The following is a 20609-nucleotide window of genomic DNA, read 5'->3' on the forward strand; positions in this document are numbered from 1 at the left end:
CATAAGTAACCCCGTCCTAAGCCATGAAGGGCTTTAAAGATGACAACCAGCACCTTAAATTGCACCTGGAAGCACACCAGAGCAGTGGTATCACATGCCAAGTAACTGGCACCAGTAACTGCCTGCACTGCTGCATTTTGCACCAGTTGAAGGTTCCGAATACTCTTCAAGGGCAGCCCCACAAAAGGTGCATTGCGGTGGTCCAATAGGGAAGTCACAAGGGCAGGGCCCTCCAGTCCAGGAATGGCACAAATGATGCAAAGCCCTAAGCTGTGCAAAGGCCCTCCTAGCCACGGCTGCCAAGGCTCTTTGAGCAGGAGAGGTGAGTCCAGGAGGACCCCCAGACTGTGCACCACTATCTTTGAACCCCTTTATGGAGGAATGGTTAACCAGGTTTTGGGAGTATGCTTTGACATCTAGAATAACTTTGTATCTTGGGAGTTAATCTGACCCAAAACGTAATTCAATTTTTTAAAGGATTGGGCAAATTCATGGACCATGTCCCTCTACAGTATTAATGGTCTATCTATTAACTATTGCATTTACTTGAAAGGAGCACTAGTTGTCTCCCCAGATAATGCATTTTTAACATGGGTCATCCTAGATTGCTGAAAACATTCAAATAGTAGAAGCCTTTTCTTCCTGTCTAGTCTTCTTCCCAGAGGTCTTACAGTTGTGCTCCTAAGTTTTTATACCCCTTGCAGAATTCCTAAGATGCGGACATGAGCGAGCAGACAAAACACATTTTTAAAATTTGTAACATGATTCACATTTTTAAAAGTTGTAACATGATTCAAATTAAACTATCAGGCATTAGGGAACAGCACAATCATTAAACAAACCACAGAAATAAAGAGTATTTATTTTGAAATATTTCAAGTTTGCATAGCCTTGACTGTTTGGGCTGATAATACAGTTTTACACTCTAGCTGACATGCACAGGTTGGGAGGGCAGTGAAGGGTAAGTATCCACCCCTGTGCCTTGTTGGAGTGCAATTAGTGTCTGTATATAAATAGGCCATGCATTTCTTTGCTCCTGAGAAGCCCTTGTGCATTTCATCCAGGGCTGTGCTGACTTGGTTGGTTACTGAAGCCTGAGAAAGCAAAAGAGCTGTCAAAGGATCCGTGAGCAACAGTAGTTCAGCTTCGTCAATCAGGAAAAGGATGTAAAAAGATACCCAAAGATGTGAAAATGCCAAGCAGTACTGTTCAAACTCTGATCAAGAAGTGGAAAATTAGGGGCTCTGTTAATACTAAGCCATGGTCAGGTGGACCAAGAAAGATGTCAAACACAACCGCTGGGAAAATTTGTCAGGATGCAAAGAAAAACCCAAAAGCAACTTCTATGGAAATACATGCTTCTCTGAAACCATGTGGGTGGCTGTTTCAGCATGCACTGTTCAAACATGGGCTGCGTGGTAAAGTTGCCAAGCAGCCCACTCACAATACGCCAAACAGCACCTGGAGAAGCCTCAAAAATTCTGGAAGAAAATTATTTGGAGCGATGAGACAAAAATTGAACTTTATGGTCACAACCATAAACGCTGTATTTGGAGAGGAGTCAACAAGGCCTGTGAAGAGAAGCAGACCATCCCTGCCATCAAGCCTGGAGGTGGATCTCTGCTGTTTTGCGGGGCGGGGGGAGCTTCAGCAGCACAGAAATTTTAGTCAGAATTGATGGCAAGATGAACACAGCATATTATCAGAGAATCTTGGAGGACAATTTGCATTCACCAGCCTGGAAGGTGCACGCGGGCCCACTTGGACTTTCCAACATGACCATGATCCAAAACAAAGGCCGAGTCAACCCTTCGGTGGCTACAGCAGAACAAAGTGAAGGCCCAGGAGTGGCCATCACAGTCTCCTGACCTCAACATCACTGGGCCACTTTGGGCAGATCTCAAACATGTGGTTCATGCTAGGCAACCCAGTTCACCACCACAAAGGGTGTCCACAATATACATTCTTTATATATTATCTTACATGAAGATAACAGCTTCTTAGCCTTAGTGAGGCTACCATTGCTCTGATTTTTAACTATAGTTCAGACATTAGTCATATGATACAACTCGCACATTCTCTTCAGTATCTGTTTTAACCATGGTGTAAGATCTGCAACAGCAACAAGTATGAATAACAGATTCTCTTTATAACTAAGATTCGTTTTATTTCTGATCCATGCGAACCAGAATTGCACCAGTGCTGATGCTGTCCTACCACATAGTTAGAAGCAACCATGGAGGCTAGAAAAGGATTTACAAATGAGAACAGCAGAAGATATAAGCCACACTTTCACAGCCACCTAATCATGGATAGTGTGACTGGAGAATGACTTCGTGAAGACCGCATCCTCCAATGTTTAATACGGCTACATTAGGGGGAAAAGGAACTCAGTGTAATTTAATGGCTGCAGTCAGTGCCAAAGCACCATGCAAATTATTTAAATGGGTATCATATCAAAGTAGGAAGTGGAGGAAATAGTGTAATTAAAACAAGAAAATAATTCATCCTAGCTCCTTTCCATCATGCATCTTGTCAATGAAACAACTAACAATTTCATCTCCAGCTGTCTAGGTTACCCTGCCAAATGAGTCTTGGTCTAATTATCTTTTCAATATTTGTTGCTTGAACCTATATTCAATGCAATAGCCCCACTTTTGGGCAGTAGTAGCAAATACTTGCAGTTAAAGCTTTTATCCTCTGGGAAATGATTCATGTTGCTCAAGTAAGTCTGTCCAGCAGAGCAACTAAGAGAGCTGCAGCTCTAGCAATTCAGTGGGCAGAACGCAGAGGAATTGTGCAGTTGAAATGCACTGACTATGGATGTCCTTTGTTTAAATATCAATTATGACAAAAACTTCTGGTTTTTCATCTTCATGGATCTGCATTGCTGAATAGGTTATTGCTTTGACTTCTGTCCCCTGAGATGTAACAAGGAAATGAAAAGGAGTAAATAACTTGGTAATTCAACAAATCATGTTTAACCATGGCTTATTCAGTAAGCTACAACAGAGTGGGTTCACACAACAGGCTAATTTATAATTTATAGACTGCATTTATGCAGCAAGGTAATGCCAACACCAAACCACTCACCTTATGGATTAGTGTGGTATTTAAACTATCCCCCAAAATTCTGATTTTATGTTCTTTTAGTAGCTTTTGTTTTATGTATGTTGTTTTGAGATCCTTATACATGAGAAGCAGTATAAATATATATATTTATCTTAAATACAGAAATAGACTTTTTACACCATTAGAGGCAGAATTCAGTGGGATGCCCATTAATTCTGCAAACAGCTTTCTCTTCTAGAGAAATCGTATGTTAACGTCTGGGTAACAGTGTCTCTTTGCACTGGACCAAAGACTCAGTAGCCAACTCTTTAGCCAGACTGGAGGCAGTGACTGCACGCTCGCTTTCCCTTCAAGTCAGGGTGAAAATAAATGCAGTTTCTGAATTCACACATCATGCCAAGCCATACCGCCGTTTGTTTGGTTTGGTTTGGGGCAATGTGTGAATCCAAATGTTGTGGCTTGTAAGGCATGGGTCATTTAGCTGTGGATAGGTGAACCTAGACCAGTGTGGCTTATTCAATAAATGATGGTTAAACAAACTATGGCTTAGGGTAATGTGTGAACCCAACAACATCAGGGCTTGCTTTTTTCAAGCAATAGCAGAAGTTGCCATTTTCAGGGGAATCTGTCCTCCTTGAGTAATTGCCCATTCAGCTGAAAGGTTAGAATATACTTCATGGGTGTGGTGGGGGTTGTGAGCATTTGACCAAGGAATGCAGGGATTTAAACTTTTTTTTTTTCTTAGAACTCAGAAGGATGCTCAACCAAGCCAGATTTTACTCTGGTTCACTAGTCCACAAGAACTACATTAAAGCTAGTTTAGAGCATACCTGGGGATGCTTTGGCAAAGAGAATTCTTCTCCCCACCTTGAAAATAAAAGAAAACAATTATTAGAAGATTACCAAAGTAAAGCATTTTTTTAAAAAGCCACCACTGAAGGAAGGGGAAGCCTCCTGGGTCATTTTAAGGCAAATGAACTGACCACAATGGCCCCATTCGTGACCAGCATTCCCTTTCCCAAAACTTAATGAGAAATCATGGTGAACAAGAAACCTGGCAGTGAGATGACTCTCAGTAGCCATGTGGACTGTGTGCAGAATCTTCCATAAAAGTCACGTCTTCAGCTTTTAGAACTTCAATACTTCTATTTTAAATTGGATGCTTTCACTTACCCAATAGATCGTATCCTGAAACGTATTCGATCGATGTGAAGCACCTTTACTTCCTATAAATAGGGGGGAAATTAATCGTAGTACAAAATGTATACACCTTCACACAGCTCCAGTAGCATCTAAAAGTACCAAGATTCTTAATCAAAGCAGAAGAATGATTCCCAACTCTCTATATATCTCAAGGCACATTGATAACTTCTTAGAGACTACAAATTGATATTCCACTCTGCTTTGGCATCTTGACCAACAAATATAATCTAGTTAATCTATAAAAAGTCCCTGATTTTCAAGTAGAATGCAGCCAATGGGATCTTAAATAATACAGTACTGTTCATCTTTGGGTTTTCTTATTGGCTGGCTGCAGATACCTCAGCATCATTAGAATGGATGAACTGAACGGGTCAACAAGACAAAGAGCCAGTGTGAAAATATCCCTATTCCTTAAGATGAGAGACAGTAAATACTCACTCTGGGAATGAAGAACTCATTAGCACTGAATTTATAGAGCCATTCATCAAGGAAATGAAAGAGAAGAGACAGCATATCATGTCCTATGGAAAAACATATTAGAAGCCCTCAGGTGGATTTTCAATGCAGAATTCCTCCCCACCCAAACACATCTGATCCTCTCCCTAGACAGATCTAGGCTGGGCAAAGAACATGAAAGCTAATCTTTGTGTGAACCATGCTGGGTGGCTCATTATTTTCCTACACATTCTTAACTATGCTAAAAACATTCTTTTTTCTGCTTGTTGTCCTGGTCTGAACGCAAAGCTAAATTTTCTGCCTACCTGTAGGAATCAGCAACTATGCTTACAGGTCTTTTATAACTGAAGAACTCCTATTTTAATTGCTACTGAATAGGCTGTAGTTTCCAACTACAGTGTTTACTCAGTGGTAAATCACCATTGTCTATGCAAGGATGACAGCTTGATATCTTATGCTCCTGATGAATGGTAAGAATTTATCCATATTGAGTCAGAGATCCAAAAAACACTCTGCTAGGTTCCTCTTATGTGAACTAGTTTGGATCACATTAAGCTAAGTTAACAGTGAGAAAACTGTTCTCTATCCTCCTCCTTCATTTCAGGTTGCGCTCCCTGCCTGGAATCTCTGGCACATACCATACTGCAGGTATGCACAAAAAGCTCCCTGAGGTCTTCCAAAACTGCCAATCAACTGCAGTTTGTTTTATGACAAGGCTAAGAAGCTGAAAAAACATCCTACAAGCCTCTTTCATAAGGACTCTGTATGGATGCAATCGCTGGCAATTTAGCTCAATTCAAGTGTATCTTTCCTTTTAAATTCGTAAAAATGACGTTCTTAAATACTTTGGGATAATCATTATAAGCACATTTAATATTCAAATTAGTTCATTTTCTTTGCCCTGGGCCTTCCTACTCCTGGCCCTGCCACTTTTTATACAGAAGCTTCTGATATGCCAATGAAAGGGTGAGTGTTGACTTTGATCTGAAAAGGGTTGTGCATCCTGCAATATAAAAATAGAATCCAAATTGTCAGGCTTCTCTTGGCAAGCTGGAATGGAAACATAAATAGGCACTCAGGGATACAAAAACTTCTAATGAGTAGATTTACTGTAGAAAAGGTAAAGAAGCTATTACAAAATAACTCTAGTGACTGCAGTGTATCAAATGCAAGACCTATTTATAATTCAAATTCTTATAACTTTCTCTCACCTGCATGATGTAACAGACTAGAAGCTAATCTCTTTTGGGTAGAAGTAATGTTTTCCAGCTGTTTGGGGTTTTTTGGGGTGGGGGAGAGGGGGTAAGGGATTGATATTCTATTAGACGTTTTCCTTGTGGCCATCTGAGAACTGGCTCATAGACAACACGATAGAACAGCGATGGTGAACTGTTTGGGCTTGGTGTGTCAAAAATTCAGAAAATGCCTAACTTGATTCTGCTGGCATCCCAAACAAAAGAGAAACCATTCTTCACATACTCATTTATTTAAAAAAAATACAGCTCAACCATGTGTGGTGCCATGTATTATATAAAGAAACGTCAAATAATTACAAAAATAAAATATGAGTAAAACAAACTCAGTTTCTTTGGTAACTCAAACAGGGAGAATAGTTATCGTCAGGTGTTGGTGAATGCTGGCGTGTCACCCAAAATGTCGTGGCGTGTCACCTTTGACACACGTGTCATAGGTTCACCATCACTGTGACAGAAGGCAGCTTCATATATTTAATCAGTACATTCATACACTGGCAGGTCTTTGTCTAATGCTTTGCTCTTTAAAAACCCTAATATAATTCAAAACAATCTTCTTTAATGTTGTTCCTGTTTGGGGATGTTCTGGGCAAAAACATCTGGGGAACATCCAGTTAGAAAAGCCTGATTCCAAAGCACTTTCTTACCTTCTGCTTCCACTTCTACAGTGTCAAGAGGTTCAACTGTCTCTGTGTCTGTCATGTACCCAAACATGGCCATAGCACATTGTTCAAATGCCTCTTCCAAGGTATCACCCCAGGCATGCAACCTAAAAGTTTATCAGAATTAATTTTTCTTGGCATAGTGGCCCTAGCATCAGAATAAAATACACAGACGAGAAATCTGAAGACCAGAATATCAGAAAGGACAATTCAGTTGACATACAGGAAAAATAATTAATGATTTATATTTTGAAGTCTTCAGTAAAAAATAAATAGTAGTTTCCCTTTTAACTCTGTGGTTTCTATTACATGTGTTCAACAACTAACTTTACACAACCAAGAACTTGCTTTGTAGAAAAATCTTTGCCCCCATCCACCTTCCTTCCCAATCTGCAGAGGAACATTTTAGATTATGTAATCCTCCAACACATACAAATTCATAAAATGGTTTTAAGCTAGAGGCCTTTGGGGAAGTGATGTATCTTAGTGACAGAACTCCTGTTTTGCAGGCAGGGAGTCCCTGTTCAGCTCCTACCCTTTCCAAATAGAACTGGAGAAGCTTCCAGTCTGGAGAACCATTGTCAGTTGAGTTGCTGTCCCCAAGGCATAATTTTCGTAAGCCATAATTTCCTGACTAACCCCTAACAGCCTGGTCACAAAATTTGCTAAGCCATAATAGAATAAATTTAATTAATTTAATGGACTCTTAATTTACTAAAATCCAACTAATTCAAACAATTAAACATGCTAAACCAAGATGAAATAATATTATGGTTTAATATTTATTTATTTTTTATTTTATTTATTTTAAAATTTGTATGCCGCCCATCTCCCCCAATGGGCGGCATACAAATTTGAAAATAAATAAAATAAAAAATAAATAAATATTAAACCATAATATTATTTCATCTTGGTTTAGCATGTTTAATTATTTGAATTAGTTGGATTTTAATAAATTAAGAGTCCATTAAATATGTGGGAACTTGGACAACATATGGAGCAAGATGAATAAGTGGCCTAACCTGATACAGTGCTTTGTAGACTACTCAGATTTGACCTAAACTGCTGGTCTTGCATATCCAGCAGAGAGTCCACTAAGATTAGAATTACTAATGAGGAAATATGACATGAAAAAAAGCTTTCCTGAAGACTAGAGAAAGAATGGGCATCCTATAATTTATCTCTCCCCCTTCCCTCTATTAGATTATATGCTTAGGAGAAAATACTCACTGCACATCAGCAGTATGATCCAGATCTAAACGTGGATTAAAAAGAATGCATAAGATCAATTGGGTGATTTAAATCAAAGTGAAATCCACAGAAATCACGTTAAGGCCTCAACCTCAAGGATTCACAGGTTTTGATTAAGTACTGAAAAAAGTAATCATCCCAGATTCAAAAATTCAGCAATGTTTTTGCAGACTGGGAAGTAGGAACCCATTGATTTAGCAATGCTAAAACTATAGCTGGCAAAGACCAACCAAAAGCAAAGAAACAAAAACAACCACCCAAAGGAATATATAAAGAATTAAACCATGATGTAAAGATTATTTTACTGTAGATTTGGATCTTCTCTGTTCTCCACAGACCAACTCTGCTATACTTCTGTGTGCCCTGAAGATGTAAACTTTGCTATGATTCTCTCTATCCATCCATGTTGATTTTTATTTACATTTGTTATAAATGCAGTAATATTCCTTATGTATTCTCTAGGCAGATCAGAGGTGCAAGATCAGATCACTGTATTTTTTCTCATAGTCTATGCCTAACCCTCCCCACAGCTCCAAACTGAGAAAATTCTGATTTACACCACACCCTGCCTTTACTCACAAATAAGTAACTTATCCTAGAAACATTTAAAGAACCACACTCACATTCATATTTCTTCTGGATGGAAGGATATTTTGCTTTTGTAACTTTCTGCTCTTCTGTCAAATCATAGTCCCTTTTATCATCTGCCATGGAGCAAGGCTGGCCTGCGAAGGGGTTACCTTCCTGTTTGGAAAAGGGTCAAAGATGGCCTCCGCTTCAGCGGTTGACTTTTGCAACCTCTTTTGCAACCTCCGATGCCTGCATTTAAAAGGAACAACAGCACACCTTTAGCTCAGATGGAGGTGACTCCTCCTCTTCCACTTCAGAGGTGTTGTGGGGGGGGGAGAAGATTGCACAGTTGAAAGGGTCTCTGTGGAGTAAGATTTTATATGATGACAGCCAAGTCCTGGTAACTCCAGAGACATACCCACAGAACTTTCTTGGCAACTATATGAAAGTGGCTCACCAGTGCCTGTTGGGGGGATTTTTTTTTTAATTCCTAGTCTGCTCTGAGGTTTCTGGGGTCTCCCTTCCAAGCACTAACAGAGCTGATCCTACTTAGCTCCAAAACCCAGACAGCTTGTCAAGTGAACTACAAAGGACCAGCTGTTCCCCTTCTCAGGGTTACCACTTGTTTAAAAAGGAAGTAAAGCAGATCTCCTTTTTTTTTGCCTTTGCCAAAGCAGCTTTACCTGCTGGATTTCTGCCCTGAAAGGCAAAAAACCCCACCCTCCTTCGAGTAAGAGAATTATTGGCAAGGTTGGTCACGTAGTAACGCGTGTTTCCCTAAATTATCCTGCTCTTCCTCCAAGGTGCTTCAGCCGCTCGAGGACGCGCTAGACCTCCTTGGGACTTCAAGTCCCATAATCCTCAGCTAGCCAGCCTTAACTCCAAACCCTCGGGAAAGGAGCCGAAAGGGGGACGTGCTTCGGCATCTTTATTTCCCACGGGACCGAGGCAATCTATAAATAGGCGCTCCCGCGTCTCGTATTTCTTCCTTCGGCTCCATTACTCCCATTTCACAGAGGGGCAAGCTGAGTCCCCACGTGTCCCTCAAGAGGCAGTCGGAGCAGACCCGCCTCGGCTCCTCGGGCCGTTCCCTTCTGGAAGTGCAGCCCCGGCTCCTGCTCGGGCCGCCTCACCCCAAAGAAAATGGCGGCTCCCGCGGAGAGATGGGGGAGGGGGAGGGGAGTTGGGGGAGGGGGCGGCGCGGCGCGCGCGGCCTTTCCCTCGGCCGCCTCGCCCCCCGCGCCCCGCCCCCTTCCGCCATTCCTGCGCTCGTGATTCGCGGAGGAGGCCGCGGCGGCGAGGGTCTGCGATTGGCTGTCGTTGGCGCGAACGCGTCGCGCGCCGCTGCGGTTCTGAGGCGACGGGCGAAGGAGGGGGGGGAGAGGAACCGGCGGCGGCCTCGCAAAACAATAGGGGCGTGCCCAGCCAGCCAGCCCCCGGGAACCGGGAGCCGCGACGCCGCACGCGCCCCTTCAACGAGTCGGCATCATGGCGGATAAAGAAGGTAAGCGAGGCGGGCGCCCCTGAGAGGAAGGCTCCGCCGGAACAGGCCCCGCTCCCACGTTCCCTTCCCGCCCTGGCGGGGAGCCTCTCAGCCAATCCCAGCGCCCGTCGGCCTGGCCCCGCCCCATTGCCCCGGCGCCGCCCAGTGGGGTGCGCCGCGCGCGCTCGGCCCGCCCGCTCGAACTCTTCCCTCGCCGCGGCCCGTCCGCGCTTCTGGGTCCCTCCGCGGCGGGGAGCGCGCTGGGATGAGGCGGGCCGGGCTTCCCGACGGCTCAGGTGGGGCATGGCGACGCCGGGGCGCGTCCCGGGCGGGGAGGGCTTCCCTGGCTGGTCGCCCGCCTTTCCCCGCCGGGAGCTGCGCGCGCTCCCCCCTTCCCTTCCCCTCCCCCCCGGCATTTCGGCTCCACGCCGGCCTAAGGCTTCCCGGCGGATTTTTACGGGCGCAACAGCGGTTGGGTCGGGTTTTTTTTTTTAAAGCGCCCCCCCCATGTAGAAGAGCAAGGCTCGCGCGGTGGCCGTAGCGCTGCCCCAGCGCCAGCCGTGCGGCGGAAGGGAGGAGGGCCGGGGAGGCAGCTCTTTCGCGGCACCTGGAGAAAGTAAATGGAGGCCGACGAGCGCTTGGGTTTCCCTCTTTGCCTTCCTGGGCCCCGCAGCCCCACTTATACTGGGGGGTGGCGGGAATCCTTGAGCTGCCATTGTTTGGGCCAGCCCACCGTGTATCCTGCGTGCGAGGAGCTGAGAATATGGCTGTTGAGCAGACAGTTCTCCGCACAGTTCATTTGTTTTTCCTGAAACAAAGCAAACTGGGAAATACCGCCGTTTGATAGCTAAGACGAAGGCCTAAGAGTTCTCGGCTAAAATAATTTGAAGCAGAGTTTCTTAGGTTGGAAACTAATGCTCTTAGCCATGGTTGCACTGTGCACTAGAACTGGGTTTCCTTTTGATGCATTAAAGAAAACACATGACTTGATCATGTTGTTTTTTGTGTTATGTAAAAGTTAAGTTATGCTGTTGACAGACATGGAACGACGATACTGATATTGTGGAAAATAATTTTTAATGACAAAAATTGATGGTGTGCTCCTATGCATATTTCTTAGGGAGTATTTCTTTTTGAGTTAATAATAAGGTTAATTTTGAAGTACATGAGTATGGGATCACATCTTTAACTATTAGATTTTTTGCATCTCCTAGTAAGGCTGTGAGTGTACATAAGTACTTATTGTAATACAATTTATGATATGTAAAAAGTAAGTAACTTCCCTTCTATCTCATATTCTAAATAGTTTGTGTTGTTCGTAATGATTTGTTTTCATGCAGTTACAAGATTCATTGGCTTGCATTGATTCTATGTGTGCTTTAAACATTATTAGCTGCCTTTGATGATGCAGTGGAGGAACGTGTGATCAATGAAGAATATAAAATATGGAAAAAGAATACTCCCTTTCTTTATGATCTTGTAATGACCCATGCCTTGGAATGGCCCAGCTTGACTGCTCAGTGGCTTCCTGATGTAACCAGGTAATTCTCTAAGAATTGCAGTTTAAGCACCCTTGTGTATAAAATATATTGAACACAGTGAATACTTCTGAGTAAACATGCTGGAATTGTAGTTGTAATCAGTATTTAGCTTAGAGTTAACGTTAGGACCTTGCTCCCATTATCTCTAGGTGCCAGTAATCTTTGTGTGCACATGTTTCTTGCAATCTGAGTGTTTTGTTTTTTCCTCTTTCCTCTTGCATTCAGTTTCCTAGTCCTCCTTAGCAGATACTCATGCACAGCGCATTACATTCTGTAGAATGGAATTGAGTTCTAACATGTAAATTGGGGGTGAGACTTCTGTGGATACAGTAGTACTCACCATACTTTTAATTTTCTTCTGCAACTGTTCTATTTATTAAGTTATTATAATAAGTTGGGGTGAGCATAAAAAGGAAAACATGTTTTATTTTAAACCAAAATAAATCTTATTCCAGAAAATTTTGCTAAACCGTTATGGATGAGCTATGGTTTGGCAGAAACAAAATCTAGAACATTTTTGTTCTGGGTTTTGATAAAACCTGCCAGAGTGGTTTTATGGGGCAAATAGGGCAAGGCTAGGGTGTGTTTGTCCTTCTTCCCCTCAGCAGTTACCAGCATCGCATACCCCACTGACTCACATGGTCTTTGGATCCTTCCAGCCTTTTTCTTGTTCTTCATCCTACCTCAAAACACTTCTGCCCAGAACAGTTGTCTTTTGGTTCAATTCTGATAGTGATCACTCAGAGTAAGGGGGAGAGGGGAGCTGTTACTGAAAAGATAACTGGGAAAATAATGTCAGATCTTTGAGGTTGAGAAACAGGAATCATGAGGAGTCTTGGAGCAAACTTTTATGCAGTTAGGATGTTGTAACAGGAAGCTATCAGAGCCCCTCTCTACTTCAACGTAACACTAACCCAATCAATGTGGAGTTCTGAATTTATTTCTCGTACTTTGTACTTTACTGGGACTTGCATATCTTTTCTGTAATGGCTTGGCATCCTCCTTTTCCTTCTCTCAGTCAGACCATATTCTGTTGCACAGCTTTTCCCTGCACAGAATGGTATTTGGGCGGCAAAAGAATTTCTCCACAGATTTTTCTGCAAGCAGATTGCTTTTTTTTGTACCCAGTGGAGCCATGGTGGATTGAGCTCTAGCAGAAATGAAATCTGGCTGGTCTTTCTCCCCCCCCTCCCCCCCAATAATCAGCCTACCTTGTTTTTGAAAATGTACAAAGCAGCCAGAGCTTTGGGCTCTTTTTTCCTTTTCTTAGCAAAATATTCTGAGCACTCATGGGTGCATTAAACTGTCAAAGGATGATTTTCCTTTGTAGTGTTGCCTGGAACAATATTCAGTGACCCTATTTAATCAGTCTAGCTTTTTCTTTTTTTAAGTTCAACCCAGTTTCATTTTTTAATGGCATTACAGACCTGAAGGCAAAGATTTCAGTATTCATCGGCTAGTTCTTGGGACCCATACCTCTGATGAGCAAAATCACCTTGTGATAGCCAGTGTCCAGCTCCCTAACGATGACGCCCAGTTTGATGCCTCACATTACGATAGTGAAAAGGGAGGTAAGAGAACAAAATAATTTTTTAGTTGTGGGTTTAGACTCTTTGTTTAAAACGGGGCTTGTGTATAATTGCATCTCCTGTTTGATATGTAGTGTCCCTAATTTCTTGTTTTGATTTTATTGCCTAGTGGGTTTAAAATCATTCAGTTGTGTTTGGTGCATATAAAACATCTGATAATGTGCTAGTAGAAAAGATTACTATTGTAACACTATTAATATGAAATTGATTTTGTTAGGTAAAGAGGTCAATTAATAGCAAAGCTTTGTAATGTCACATTTGCTTAAGCACAGTTTAGAAGTCAGCAATAGTATTTTCCATTTAGATCACTGGATTGTGTTACTGCATTAACTTTTATATTTGTGATATTCTCAGTTCATATCCTATCATGTGCAATAAAATAGATTTTATGATCCTTATCTTTATTTCCAGAGTTTGGGGGCTTTGGATCTGTTAGTGGAAAAATCGAAATTGAAATAAAGATCAACCATGAAGGAGAAGTGAATAGAGCACGCTACATGCCTCAGAATCCTTGCATTATTGCCACAAAAACTCCATCTAGTGATGTTCTTGTATTTGATTATACCAAGCATCCGTCTAAACCAGGTTTTTGCCTATCTTCATGTCTTTACATATGCAGTTTGGGAATATAATGTTCAGAATGTTATGATAGGCCAGGTAATCTCTATTTGAATGTCAGTAATTGTTTACTTGCTACATGTACTGCTCTTTAATTTAATTTCACTGGTGGAAAGAAGACTTTATTGAATTATTGATTATTGAATTATTGAAAAAAACTTGACATGTGATTGTGCAATTAGATTTCATGCTGAAGCTGAATTCATTAGTGTTGCCATCAAAGTCTTTTTCTCTATATTCATATTGGATGGTGGATCTTGAGATTTTGAGTCAGGAATTCAATTGATATAACAGGTTAATGCTTTGCTTGTACATACCTTATCAAAACTTCTGCTTTTTCAGAAACTAGCATTTGGTTGTTGAGAGCTTTGAACAATTTTGGAACAAATAAAAAATAATTAACATTTATTGAGGGAAACTTAATATATATTTATGCATTCAGGCAAATAGGAAAAGTGTATGACAGTGGTTGCTAGGGAGGGATTTTGAGTGACAGTTTAATTCTGTTCAACTAGACAGTCAGGTTTTCTTAATTTCTGCTTCAGGTTGGAGTCAGCTGACATTTTTTCACAGTAGCTGCATGCTTGCTATTTGCAATTCCCTAGTGTTATTTTTTTTTTTTTAAATGAGAAGCGATGCTTATTATTTTATTAAGTTGTTACTTCTGCTCAGACACTGCTTTCTTTGTAGATCCTTCTGGGGAGTGCAATCCAGATCTGCGCCTTCGGGGGCATCAAAAAGAAGGTTATGGTCTGTCTTGGAACCCAAACCTTAGTGGGCATTTGCTTAGTGCGTCTGATGATCATGTGAGTAGTTATGTGCTTAGTTAGCACATCTCATTACATGTATTAATTGCCAGGTAAATTATCCCAACAAAGTACAATTTCTCTCCTTTTTCTTCTTTAAGACTATTTGCTTGTGGGACATCAGTGCTGTTCCAAAGGAGGGGAAAGTGGTGGATGCTAAAACTATCTTCACTGGTCATACAGCTGTGGTAGAAGATGTTTCCTGGCATTTGCTCCATGAATCTCTTTTTGGATCTGTTGCTGATGATCAGAAACTCATGATGTAAGCAAAGCAGTATCATTCATTTCAAACTGAATTTCTTGTTTAATTTTTTTATAAAGAGAAGAGGGTTTTGTTAATCACGCTTACAATAATGTGTATATTATAAGCTATCAGAACAGTTTCTCATCCTGAATTCCTTAATTTTTTTCTTTAAGTTGGGACACCCGTTCAAACAACACTTCCAAACCAAGCCATTCAGTGGACGCTCACACTGCTGAAGTGAACTGCCTGTCTTTCAATCCTTACAGTGAGTTCATCCTGGCTACAGGATCAGCTGATAAGGTACCTGACCAATATCATGTAGAGTGTTATGCCTTTAAATTCATGGTTGGAGGTTAAGGGGGCTTCCTTTTGGATCAGCATATTATGCAGGTTTTTTGTATTGGAGAGTTGTTGTCAATAATAAGTACGATTACACTGTATTGACTACTGCACATGAAATAAAGGGCGAATGTTTTAATTTGTCAACCTGTGTTTTGATTTTCCTGGGCAGACTGTTGCATTGTGGGATCTGAGAAACTTGAAACTAAAGCTGCATTCCTTTGAGTCACATAAAGATGAAATATTTCAGGTAATTCTCATAATATTATGGGATGCCTTGCTCTTGATCATTTGACAAGTTGGGTGCTTTTAAGAAGACCTTTCAAAAGTTCTGTAGTTAAAGCATAAACACTTGGTTAATGTACTGTTTTGTTTTTTTTACTCAAGGGGAGTGCACAATAGTTCACTTGCCATTGAACTTTTTGGCCAAATACCTAGCCATGGAATGGAATTAAGGTTAGGAAATAAGACTGTTCTAACCAAAGTAGTCCACATTTCTGAGGAAAGTCCCCCAAGTGGCATGTTGTGTCCCAAATGGAGGACTTGGCTTAGAGAATGACTAATAAGGGTTGAAACAGGGGCCTGGATGGGGATATTTAACTTTTGTGTAAAGCTGTATTCCTTATCCTGTGGTCTCAGTCCACCAATATTGGTGGGTTCTTTCCTTCCTCCTTGGAAACACATGGAAGAACGGAAATGACTGGAATGTGGGCTTTCTCCTAAGTGGCTGATAGAAACAGGATATGACTGAAATAGAGAGATGTTAAAGCAGTGACTTGCAGGTATGAACACACAACACAAGATGACAAGGGTAGAATTTCTGCGAGTGTGGTAGCTGGGAGTTGGTTGCACACCCCCTAGCCAGCCCAATATCTCACACAACTTATTTACTCAAAATACCACAAAGCATTTACCCCAGTGCACTCGAACATCCTTCTTTTGGCAATGCTTGGTAGCAGATATAAAAACACTGCCATGTGGGCAGTGCTTTAGAAACACTGCTCCTTGTTCTGTTGTACTGTGTCTTCTCCAGAGATATCTGCAGAATTGTGATTTGCTCCCCAAAGCAAGCAGGTTCAGTTCCTCAGGATAGTATTTATTTAGTATTTAGTATTTAGTCCTTATGTCAGCCCCTAAAATCATATGGCAAATAGCAGTTTTGCTTGGCAGTATGCCTAATACAGCGCTGCTGAATGGAAGAGCCAGTCTAGTTAGACAAGTATTCCTGGATTTTATATTAGTTTTGTATTTTTTTTAGTTTATAATACTTATGATTTTAATGAAGTGACTGATAAATGGGGTTCTTTTTAGTGTGTTACTATTTTGGCATCTTAATGGCTTAGCAAAAGGAATAAATCAGATAGGGAGGGACAGAGCAGTTCTTGTTGAAGCATGAAAATTATGCTAAAGGCCAAAAATTAATGTTAAATACAGGTAGTCCTTGCGTAACGGCTGCCCTGTTTAGCAATTGTTCAAAGTTATGATGGCACTGAAAAAATAACTTTACGACCATTGCAGTATCCATGCAGTCCTGTGATTGAGATTTGGGTGCTGTGCAACTGGTGGGTGTTTATGACCATTGCAACATCCCATGGGCACATGATTGTCATTTGTACACTTCAGTGCTGTCTTCCAACAAGCATAGTCAATGGAGAAGCCAGCAGTAAAATCTCAAGTCACAGTCATGTGATGTCTTACTTAATGGCTGCAGGTGATTTTCTTAATGTCTCACTTAGTGGCCACAGTGCTTAGCAATGGAGTTGCCAGTCCCCATTGTGCTCATTAAGTGAGGACTACCTGTACTACAACGTGTTTTGTATATCCTACTCCACAGGTTCAGTGGTCACCACATAATGAAACTATTTTGGCCTCCAGTGGTACTGATCGCAGGTTGAATGTCTGGGATTTGAGGTGAGCAGCAAATTAGTACAATGATACATATATAAATTACTTTTATCAGAAATGGTTTTCATATAATCCTGTCTTATTTTCTAGTAAAATTGGAGAAGAACAGTCTCCTGAGGATGCAGAAGATGGTCCACCTGAATTGCTGGTAAGTGGAATACTTTAATCTTGCCACAACAATATCTCTGCTACTTCTCCCTGTTTGAAATGATTCCCCCCTCCATTTTTTGTCTGAAAATGCCAAAATCAGTCTGACTGAAAAACATCTTGCTTTTGCCATCTTCCCGTATGATCTCTTTTGTCCTAGAATCTGGAAGTTGTTTTCTGAACCTACTCTGCAGCATATCTCTTGCTGATTGAAAAAGAGAGAGAGATAGTAAAACGAGAGTGAAGTGTACGGCTGAGTGATGCTTGCTCATGTACCCTATAATTACTTTTGAGAGGTGTGCAAAAGCTACTGCCCAGATCACATTGGGCAACATCTCTTCTCCAGGCCATACCAATCTGGTCCTTCCTGGGCTCGTCCTGTTATTTCCAGGAAGTTACTCCTCCAAACAGGAAGCACTTCATAGCATTTTGGCCATGATCTGTCTCCAACTATATGGAGTACCATAAACCATTTTGGTTTTGAGGATTAAGTTCTGAAAAACCACTGGGCCACGCCTAGGATGGAGTGATCTGAAGAAGAAATGGAACTAGTCTGGGGTTTGTCTGAAAGTTCACCTGCGATAGGTTTGCACATATATGTTAACTTTTTATTACCATGTAATTTAAAATAGAAAACTTCATTGCTAGGGTGTTACTTTATTGTATTCTAGAATCTGCTTTTAAAAAGTGATATAATTTAGGAGTAAGTCTATTGAAGTTTAATGAGTTTTATATTGGCAAGTCACTTTGGATTTTGTAAATGTTGCTTCTGTTAGTATGCTCCATTGATGTTGTATATTTACATTGCTGTCTCTTGATCTTGGCGTTAGTTTATTCATGGGGGTCACACTGCAAAGATATCTGACTTCTCCTGGAATCCCAATGAGCCCTGGGTAATTTGTTCTGTATCAGAAGACAATATAATGCAAGTTTGGCAGATGGTAAGTATTCAGCTGATTATTTCAAGGCTAACTTAACTGAAGTATAGATTTTAGATGAATGTTCTCTGACTTTGTTAGTTTTGTAATCTTTTAGCCATTCCTTGCATGAAGTGTTGACCCTGGAAGTAGTTGTGTTATGGTAATGTCTCTACATATAGAATGTCTCTGTGTGCAGAGACATTCTTTTGCTGGTGCAGCAGGGTGTGCTTGTTGAAAGTTATCTTGTGCTAATGAAAGGAATTTATCACCTTACAAGTACCTGGGGAAAGAATAATAGAATCCTTATGAGTAACAAATACACAATGTTGGATGTTGAAGCTGCTTAATGCTTATTTAAATGTTACCTGTCACTGCCATGGTTAATAAGTCGCATTGATGATGTTACCTAGTTGGGTAATGAAATGTCTGCAAGCAAACCACCAAACTCAGAGAGCACCAAGGACTCCACAGTTCAACCCTGAGCTACAGATATTCTCTTTGACTGGAATGGTTAACAGTTGTCCTCTGGATTGGTATCCTTGTCCACCATATTAATACTTCTCTTTCTCTATTCATCTCCCATTGTAGGCAGAGAACATATATAATGATGAAGATCCTGAAGGAAGTGTGGATCCGGAAGGGCAAGGATCCTAGATACTTGGCCCCTTTTCTTGTTATTTCCCTCTTACTGTCCTCTTCCTGCCTTGTTCTAACTATCCTAAGATTGACAACATTGCTGTTTTGAGAGAGACAAATCACACACTGTGCATTCAACAGCTCATTTGTGAATGCTGTTCATCTGAGAATGTAAAAGGTTGCTGTTGAATGTTGACAGACTGGCTGTTTTTTGACCATTTCTCTTCTGAAGAATTTGTGAGTTATGCTAGCGTGAATGGTCTATTGCCACAAGTACAAGATTAATTTGTTATTTTAAAAAATAATTAATACAAGGTATGCTTGAACTGTTGCAGTACAAATGTTGAGTGAATTTAAGAGCAGAGAGGATTCTCTTTTATTTTATTATAAATACTTTTGATGCCCTTCAATAAGAGAGTTGGGGTTGCTTTTGCTCTCTAGTCCTCAAGTTCTCACCATGGATAAATCCAATACAAGTTCATCAGTTCTCATCCTTGTCTCTAGCTGCTGTCAGTGATACTATCTTCCCAAATTTCTCTATAACATCTTGTTCCCTCTATCATCTTCCGATGAGGCAACTTAGGATGTTAGGACATGAATATACGATGATAGCCTATACCTGCACATTGCTTGGCGCTCTGTCTCTTTCTTGAAATGTGTTTATCTTTCATTTCTTGTTAATTGTCTTTGTGTTTTAACTTGGGAGACCAAGTTGTAAAAGGTGTTTGTTTCAGCTGAGTGATAGACCACAGACCTTGTGCCCAGCTTCCTGGAATTGCACACTGGTAGCAGGTATACATAATAAGGAATGATGAAAATGTGGATAACATACTGTTTCAGCTTGTCTCAAAATATTTGCTGTGTGGATTTAATAAACTGTTTCACCAGCACCCAATATTAACTCTTCATGAACCCTGTACAAAAGCTTCAAGTGAAATAAATCAGTTTTTTATGTAGAATGTGACTTGTCTTTTTTTTCTTCAATTGAACATGTGTGGATTTTTTACCAAATTATGTATTGAAAAGTTTGTCTTCTAGGTTTCGTAAGAAGTAAATTGTAAATTGTTCTTAGCCACTAGGAATAAAAATGGAGTAGTTATGTGTTACTGGCTAAACCACGAGGGTGATAGGCTGCTGGGAGCTGTGTTCCGTTGGGTTCATGCAGCTTTTTGCTGTGGTTCTATTCAGTACACGGACTCTGGAAACCTTTTGATTTTAAAACTGTAGTTATATCTTTGTATAACATTTTTCCATTTAACTTTTTCTGACCTAGAAAATAGAAGGAACGGTTAAGGTTCTAGTTCCTGTTGGTGATGTCTCGACAGGGCGAATCTATTGGCTTATGGTCCTAAAAGTGGGCTTTAAATTAATGTAACCCTATTTGTCACTACAGGTAGTCCTTGACTTATGATGGCAATCGGGACTGGAATTTCCATTGCTAAGTGATGCGGTTGTAAAGCACGACCACCTCGCTTAGTGATGGCAATCCCTGCAGTCCCAGTTGCTGCTGTTAACTGAATCCCACAGTCGTTAGGTGAGGCAACTTCCTGCTGGCTTCCCACAACCAAAGTCAGCTAGAAAGTTGCAAGTCCCAGGCCCACAGGCAGGTAAATAGCTGTTGCCAGGTGGGGGAGGGTCTGGAAGGGTGCGCAAGAGGCATGCACAGGTCAGGGAGGGTGAATGGCTGGTGTGAGCACAGAGGGTGGGAGCACAGGTGGGGGACACTTACCCCAGCTACTTGCAACCTTCCCTACTGGCTTCCCCACTGACTTCCTCGGGAAGCCTGCAAAGAAGGTTGCAAATGGTGATCACGTGATTGTGGGGTACTTGGCAACTGGTTGTAAGTGTGAACAGATTGCCAAGCAGCCAGATTGCGAGCATGTGACCTCAGGGGTGCTGGGATGGCCAGAACTC

General features: G+C 41.3%; 2 protein-coding genes across 8 annotated transcripts; one reads left to right on the plus strand and one right to left on the minus strand.

Annotated features, from left to right (window-relative positions):
- Positions 1–846: 846 nt before the first annotated feature.
- On the minus strand, positions 847–9741 carry TSLIG1 (tRNA splicing ligase complex subunit 1). Of its 6 annotated transcripts, none has more exons than XM_088153777.1 (8): positions 9601–9741; positions 8521–8716; positions 7877–7901; positions 6632–6753; positions 4714–4796; positions 4246–4298; positions 3903–3939; positions 847–2921 (listed from the first exon to the last, which is right to left on the minus strand). In XM_088153777.1, exons 2-8 carry the CDS (start codon positions 8606–8608, stop codon positions 2835–2837), a joined length of 495 nt encoding a protein of 164 aa, XP_088009903.1. In that variant the 5' UTR covers positions 8609–8716; positions 9601–9741; the 3' UTR covers positions 847–2834. The 6 variants fall into 6 exon arrangements, with proteins under 6 accessions (XP_088009903.1, XP_088009911.1, XP_088009904.1 ...); XM_088153785.1 differs by having other exon boundaries at positions 9538–9727; XM_088153778.1 differs by having other exon boundaries at positions 9534–9727.
- Positions 9742–9831: 90 nt separating this feature from the next.
- Positions 9832–19654, plus strand: RBBP4 (RB binding protein 4, chromatin remodeling factor). 2 transcript variants are annotated; one of them, XM_088153750.1, is made up of 12 exons: positions 9832–9971; positions 11344–11491; positions 12917–13062; positions 13492–13665; positions 14389–14504; positions 14606–14766; positions 14922–15048; positions 15260–15337; positions 16922–16998; positions 17083–17140; positions 17970–18080; positions 18648–19654. In XM_088153750.1, the coding sequence occupies exons 1-12, from the start codon at positions 9956–9958 to the stop codon at positions 18711–18713; spliced, it is 1278 nt and encodes a 425-aa protein (XP_088009876.1). In that variant the 5' UTR covers positions 9832–9955; the 3' UTR covers positions 18714–19654. The 2 variants fall into 2 exon arrangements, with proteins under 2 accessions (XP_088009876.1, XP_088009873.1); XM_088153747.1 differs by lacking the exon at positions 9832–9971 and adding an exon at positions 10089–10246.
- Positions 19655–20609: the final 955 nt, after the last annotated feature.

This window comes from Python bivittatus, unplaced genomic scaffold (genome assembly GCF_059951505.1).
Source record: "Python bivittatus isolate LINGU-HERP-01145 unplaced genomic scaffold, Pbiv_v1 ctg000040_np1212, whole genome shotgun sequence".
Classification (NCBI taxonomy): domain Eukaryota; kingdom Metazoa; phylum Chordata; class Lepidosauria; order Squamata; family Pythonidae; genus Python; species Python bivittatus.

Bases quoted from the DNA above. Each gene is read 5' to 3' on its own strand.
- TSLIG1 (XM_088153777.1), bottom strand. From the start codon at position 8,608: ATGGCAGATGATAAAAGGGACTATGATTTGACAGAAGAGCAGAAAGTT. The intron at 7,902-8,520 runs GTGAGTGTGGTT...ATCCACGTTTAG, and splicing joins CATCCAGAAGAAATATGAAT to ATCTGGATCATACTGCTGAT. The intron at 6,754-7,876 runs GTGAGTATTTTC...ATAAACTTTTAG, and splicing joins GATCATACTGCTGATGTGCA to GTTGCATGCCTGGGGTGATA.
- RBBP4 (XM_088153747.1), top strand. From the start codon at position 10,216: ATGAGGCGGGCCGGGCTTCCCGACGGCTCAG. The intron at 14,767-14,921 runs GTAAGCAAAGCA...TTTTTCTTTAAG, and splicing joins GATGATCAGAAACTCATGAT to TTGGGACACCCGTTCAAACA. The intron at 16,999-17,082 runs GTGAGCAGCAAA...CTTATTTTCTAG, and splicing joins TTGAATGTCTGGGATTTGAG to TAAAATTGGAGAAGAACAGT.